Source organism: Elephantulus edwardii, unplaced genomic scaffold, assembly GCF_000299155.1.
Source record: "Elephantulus edwardii isolate Elephantulus edwardi_28Jun2011 unplaced genomic scaffold, EleEdw1.0 scaffold00062, whole genome shotgun sequence".
NCBI classification, from domain to species: domain Eukaryota; kingdom Metazoa; phylum Chordata; class Mammalia; order Macroscelidea; family Macroscelididae; genus Elephantulus; species Elephantulus edwardii.
The window spans coordinates 283392-290101 of NW_006399812.1; the positions used below are offsets into that span (position 1 = coordinate 283392).

Genomic DNA, 6710 nt, shown 5'->3' on the forward strand with positions numbered 1-6710 from the left:
ATGAATCTGTTTGTTTTCTTCGCAGTCCATGGTACATTCAATACTCTTCTCCAGCACCACAGCTCAAAGGCATCAATTCTCCTTCTGTCCTCCCTAGCCATTGTCCAACTCTCTGATGCATAACAAGTGATTGCAAAGATATAAGAATATAAAAATATAAGAAACATAAACACAGGCTATACACATGGGTCTTACGTGATGGTATGCGTAGGAATGAAATCAATTACATTTGTAAAAAGCCTCGCTGGAGAAGCTCAATATGAGCAGTGAAAACCAGGCAAGGTGCTGATTGTGGGACAGACCACCAACTACTTATATGAAAGTTCAAGCTGAAGTTGAGGAAAATTAAATCAAGTCCACAGGAACCAAGATTTGACCTTAATTCTATCCCACTCAAATTTCAAAACCATATCTGGAACAGGTTTGAGGCCTTGAGCACCAATGAGCATAGAACAAATGAGCTCTGGAAGGATATCAAGAAAATCGTCCATGAAGAATGCAAAAGATCATTACAAAGGATGAAGAAGAAGAAAAGACCAAGATGGATGTCAGATGAGACTCTGAGTATTGCATTAGAGGGCTGAGAAGTCAAAAGATAAAGGAAGAAATCAAAGAGCTGAACAGAAAATTTCAAAAGGCAGCTTGGGACGACAAAGCAAGATACTATAATGAAATGTGCACAGAGCTGGAGTCAGAAAATCAAAAGGGTCAGACTCACTCAGCGTTTCTTAAGCTGAAGGAGTTGAAAAACAAATTCAAGCCACAGATGGCAATACTTAAAGATAGTTTGGGTAGAATGTTGAATGATCCAGTAAGTATCAACAGAAGATGGAAGGAGTACACAGAGTCAGTGTATCAGAAGGAATTGGCTGACACAGAGGAATTTCATGAAATAACATATGAGCAAGAGCCTATGGTGTTGAAGGAGGAAGTCCAAGTTGCTATGAAGGAATTGGCAAAAAACAAGGCTCCAGGAGTTGACAGCATATCAACTGATTTATTTCAACAAACAGACGCTGCCCGGGATGTGCTCACTAAGTTGTGCCAGGAAATCTGGAGGCCAGCCAGCTGGCCAACTGACTGGAAGAGATCAGTATTTGTTCCCATTCCAAAGAAAGGTGACCCAACAGAGTGTGGAAATTATCAAACAATATCATTGATATCACATGCTGAAAATTATCCAAAAACGTTTGGAACAGTATGTGAACAGAGGCATGACTATGCAAAGGCTTTTTACTGTGTGGATCACAACAAGCTATGGCTGACTCTGAGAAGAATGGAAATCCCATATCATTTGATTGTGCTAATGCAAAACCTATACTTGGACCAAGAGGCAGTCGTCAGAACAGAGCAGGGAGACACTGGATGGTTCAAAATCAAGATGGGGGGCCATCAGGGATGTATTTTGTCTCCATACCTTTTCAATCTGTATGCAGAACAGATCATCTGAGACACTGGGTTGTACAAGGAGGAATGTGGCATCAAGATTGGTGGAAGAATCATCAACAACCTGAGTTATGCAGATGACACAACCCTGCTTGCTGAAACTGAAGAGGACCTGAAGCGCTTGCTGCAGAAGGTCAAGGACTACAGTCTTCAATATGGATTGAAGCTCAACATCAAGAAAACAAAGATTCTCACCACTGGGTCAATTGGCAGCATCAGTATGGATGGTGAAGAGATTGAGATAGTTAACAGTTTTAGTTCACTTGGTTCCACAGTCAACACTCTTGGTAACAGCAGCCAGGAAATCAAGAGACAAATTGCATTGGGAAAGTCAGCTGTGAGGGACCTCTCAAGAGTACTAAAGAGCAATGATGTCAGGCTGGAGACTAAGGTGCACCTGATCCAGGCTATAGTCTTTGCAATTACATGCTATGCATCGGAGAGTTGGACATGAATAGGGATGACAGAAAGAGAATTTATGCCTTTGAGCTGTGGTGCTGGAGAAGAGTGTTGAATATACCATGGACTGCTAGGAGAACAAACAGGTTTGTTCTCTTGGAGTCAAGGATTCTGAAGCTTCATCTGACATACTCTGGGCATGTTGCAAGGAGGGACTGGTCCTTTGAGAGGGACATCATGTTTGGGAGAGTGGAGGGATGGCGCAGGAGAAGAAGACCCTCGATGAGATGGATCAATTCTGTGAGTGGAGTGGTGGGAATGAGTGTGTTTGAGACAGCCAGGCTGGCACAGGATAGAACGGCATTTAGGGCTCTTGTACATAGGGTCACTAAGAGTTGCAAGCAATTCGATGGCACATAACAAGAAGAATCAAATCCCTATCCACATCAGAAAACTTCCCCAACAAGGTAAAAAGTAAAGCCACAGACTGGGAAAATGTCTGATAAGGGACTTATATCTAAAATTTATAGAATACACAAGCACCTCTACAAGATAAACAACCCAATCTCAAAATGGGCACAGGATATGGACACTTCACCAAAGAAGACATTCAGATAGCGAACAAACACATAAAGATATGTTCAAAATCCCTAGCTCTAAGAGAGAGTTGCAAATCAAAACAACTATGAGCTGGGAGAGGGGTGGCGGGGGTGGGGGGGGAGCTGGATGGAGAATGAAGTGCAGCAATGAATGAATGGAAATCCAAAATCTTTAAATGTTCATTAGAATTATTAAAATTTTTTTTAAAACCACAGCTATAAGATATCTCATTCCAGCAATAATAGCAAAATTCAATATATAAAAAACGCAGCATACAACAAATGCTGTTGAGGTTGTGGAAAGACCAAACCCCTTATTCACTGCTGGTGGGAGTGTAAAATGGTGCAACCACTATGGAAGGCAGTTTATCATTTTCTCAAAAAGTTGGAAATAGAAATACCATTTGAACCAGCAATGCCACTCCATGGAATATATCCTAAATAAACCAGAACAGCCTTCCAAACAGATATATCCACACCCATGCTTGTTGCTGTGTTATTTACAATAGCAAAGAGATGGAAGCAATCCAAGTACCCAAGAAGCGAATGGATAAGAAAAACTATGGTATGTTCATACAATGGAATACTACACAGCACTGAGAAACATTGAAATAGTAAAGCATTACACAACATAAATGACCCTGGAGGACTTTATGCTAAATTAAATATCTCAGTCACAAAAGGACAAATATTGCACAGCACCACTGTTATAAACTAGGTCTGAAATGGGGGATTTGGGAGGAGAACAGTATATGAGTGGATAGATAATGACCATTGCTTTGGAACAGATGAAGGAATGAACTATTTAAAAGGAATATATGATTAGTCATTGTATGTACATCAACAGCCCAGAACAAAAGGACTGAGGGGAGGCAAGGAAGGTCAGTAATTATGCAACAGGGAATGAATATTTTTTTTAAAAAGTGAACTTGGTTATAGGGAAGAAAGGGAGAGAGGGTAAAATGTGCAACAATGATTGAATAAAAATCTGACTTCTCTGTAAATCTTGGTTAAAAATCACAGTTAAAAATTTATTTTTAAAAAGAAGTCTATATTCTAGAACTAAATACATACTTTTTTAAGTTTACCTGTTCATAAAGAAGAAAAGTCTTGTCTCTCTCAGATGTCAGAACCTTGACATTACCCTGAATTTCTGCCAAATGACGCTCATACTTTTCCAGCATGCATTTAAGTTCTTCACGATCTCTTGTTGTCTTCAAAAGTTCTACATCACAGTTTGCACCCTATAATTATTATACAAGAGATTTTAAATTCCTCTTTGACATGCAGTACTAATAGACTGTAATGGCAATTTGTAAACTCAAGTTATGTAACCTCAGTAAAATCTTAAGAGGAACTAAAGGGGAAAAGGTCACAAAAATGCTCCTCTTTTAAAAAGCCTCATCCCAAATCCCTCTACATTTGCCTGATCATCTTCCAATCCCCACTACTAACACTGCGGATAAGGAACCAACAGGCGAGTTCCACTGTGCTATCAAAGATATCTCTGTTGCTCAACCTCTTTTATATAACAATTGATGGTGAATCAAAATAAGTTTCTTCCCAGATTAGGTAAATGAAAAGAACAGAAAACAATGTTTGGGGAAAACATTCCAAACACATGTTTCTAAAACCTACCCTGGAAGATGGAGACAGGCGTCGTGGACTTTTAGATCGACTTCTAATCATCTTTCTCAAATTTTGAGCTTCACTCTTATAGTAATCTTTGTCTGCTTCTAAAGTCTTGACAAAAGAATCAAGTCTGGAAGGAGATTTATTTTGTGCTTTTTCAGTCTCTAAAATTATCTTGTCAAGGAGGAAAAAATTAGGCAATTATTTCAAGCTAAACCATAGCAGAATTTTCTAAATGAAAGCTGAAAACAGAATCCGTAAAATTGGCATTTAAATACCTTGAATTTGGTATTTAAGAATCAAAAAAAATTTAAAGAATTCATTAACAATTTTTTTTAATAGCTAGATACATTTCCCCCAAGACTTCTGAATGTGCTTTGCATTTATTGAACTAAAAGAGGGTCTAAGTTTATTCAAAACTTTTAAAGAAAAATGGTAAAGAAATATTCCCTTTTCCACTGAGCCAGTTCCAATTAGCAGAGACTCTACACCAGGTTTCTGATGCTATAAAACTTTATAGGAGGGTACTGATCACCTTGCTCCAGTATAGTACCTGGAAGATTTGAACTGATGACCTTTAGCTTATCAGTCCAAAACATTATGCACTATGTCACCAAAGTTCCTTAACAAAAATATTGTTAGAACCAACCCAAAGCTGACCCTCGAGCAGGTTTTCAGAGGCTGTAAATCACACAGGCTGAGAATGCCCATCTTCTTCCCACAGAGCAGTCAGTGGACTCAAAGCGCCTGCTGTTGGTTAGGCAGCAGAACCCTCATCCATTGGGCCCCCACATCTTGTGTAAGTCCTAGAAATTACATTAGTTTGTGTCAGGAAAATGTACATATTACTACTGGAGCATCTGCTCATAGTAAAATTTAGCTCAGTAACTGCTCAGTGAACAAACATATTAAATGAATGCTGGCTAATGCTACACTTTTACAAAGTTCAAGTTCACCCACTGTTTCCACAGGGGGAAGAGCAAGTAATTTACTCTCATAAATATTAGGCACAGAAAACTCTATGGGCTGTTCTATGCTGTCACGGTATCACAATGAGTTATAATTCAATGAGGTGGCACCTAATAACAATATACATGTTGTTGTTAAGTGCCGATGAGTCACAGGCGACTCATAGCAAGAGAGTCCTCAATGCTTGGGTGTCTTTCATCCTCCCTCCAGAACAATATACATAGTGAAATGTATTTCCATGAATTCCCAATCACTTTGATTATATTTAGAAATTTTTTATAACGTATCTTTTTTATGGTAAAAGTTTCCTTTTAAAAAATGTTTATATATAACATCATCCCACCCTAAACCCTCTCTCCTATAACCCTCCCCATTTGATCAGTTATGCATGTCTTTTTCTAAATTGTTTTTTGTAGTTGTTCTTCCCTTCCTCTAATCCGTTAAGGGAGCTCTAATGGTTTAATAGTAAGGAGTTGCAATGCCAACTCAGAGGAATGCAGTTCAAATCCACCAGCAGATCTACGGGAGAAAGATGGGCAGTCTCCTCCCGTGGAATTAAGTGCCCCTGAAAACTCACTGGAGGGTCAGTTATGAGTCTGTTCTGCCTCAGTGATAACTAACAGTAATCCATTACAGTATTCATTATCTGTCCAATCTATTTCTGCTCCCCCTGTTTTCCCCCCTTATCCTCCTATTTTCATTAGAGCTTTTATACAGTGTTTGCCTTTTTGTGATTGAGTTATTTCACTCAGTATAAAGTCCTCTAGACTGATGCATACTGTGTAGTGTTCCACAAGTTCTTCATTGTTTTGTAATGGTGCGTAGTATTCCACTGTGTGTATATACCACAACACAATGTTTCTATTTGTTTATGGACACATGGTCTGCTTTGATCTCCTTGCTTTTGTGCATTTCATGCTGCAATAAATATAGGTATACATGCCTGTTTCATGTATCAACTCTGATTTTCCTCAGACTATATTCTCAGTAATGATATATTGTTGTGTACCAGTGAGTCAGAATCGACACATAGTTGACCCTCCAGTGGGTTTCCAGAGGTAGTAAGTCATATGAGGGGAGATTGACCATCTTTCTCTTGCTGAGCAGCTGGTGGATTTGAAAAACATTCCTTTGGAGTTGTCAGTGAAAATCTTTACCACTAAAGCCACCAGAACTGTGCAATAGAATAGCTAGATAAAAGATCTGTTTTTAATTTTTTATTGATCTTAATGAAAGTTTATAAAGAGCTTGGGTTTACAATCGTTCATTGTTGCACATGTTCTACCTGTCCCCCTCCCCTCCCCAGGTTGTTTTTTCCTTGTTATACAGTCCACCCCCAGACCACTTCACTATGCAGCTCTTATTCTGGACTCTTGTCATGCCAATAACAATACCTAATCATATATTCCTTTTATACAGTTCTCTCCCTCATCTGTTTCAATGCCATGTATATTATTTATCTCCTATCTTCTCAGTTTACCCCCAGCTGCCATGTCAGTCCTGTTTTATAACAGCGGCATTATGGCGTATTTGTCTTTTTGTGACTGAGCTATTTCACTCAGCATAATGCCCTCCAAGATCACTCATTTTGTATGTTAATTTATGAGTTCCTTGCTTTTCAATGCAGCATAGTATTCCATTGTGTGAATATTCCACAGCTTCTCT

The 6710-nt window shown here is 38.9% G+C and overlaps 1 protein-coding gene across 1 annotated transcript in view; it reads right to left on the bottom strand.

The window, feature by feature from the left end:
- The window catches only part of TSGA10 (testis specific, 10), a 109572-nt gene extending 105439 nt beyond the window's left edge, over positions 1 to 4133 (bottom strand). Inside the window, exons 1-2 of the mRNA XM_006887788.1 lie at positions 4083 to 4133; positions 3533 to 3688 (exon numbers count right to left, since the gene is read on the bottom strand). Of these exons, the coding sequence (XP_006887850.1) occupies positions 3533 to 3688; positions 4083 to 4133 (207 nt within the window). The remainder of the gene's footprint in view (positions 1 to 3532; positions 3689 to 4082) is intronic.
- Between the last annotated feature and the right edge of the window lie 2577 nt (positions 4134 to 6710).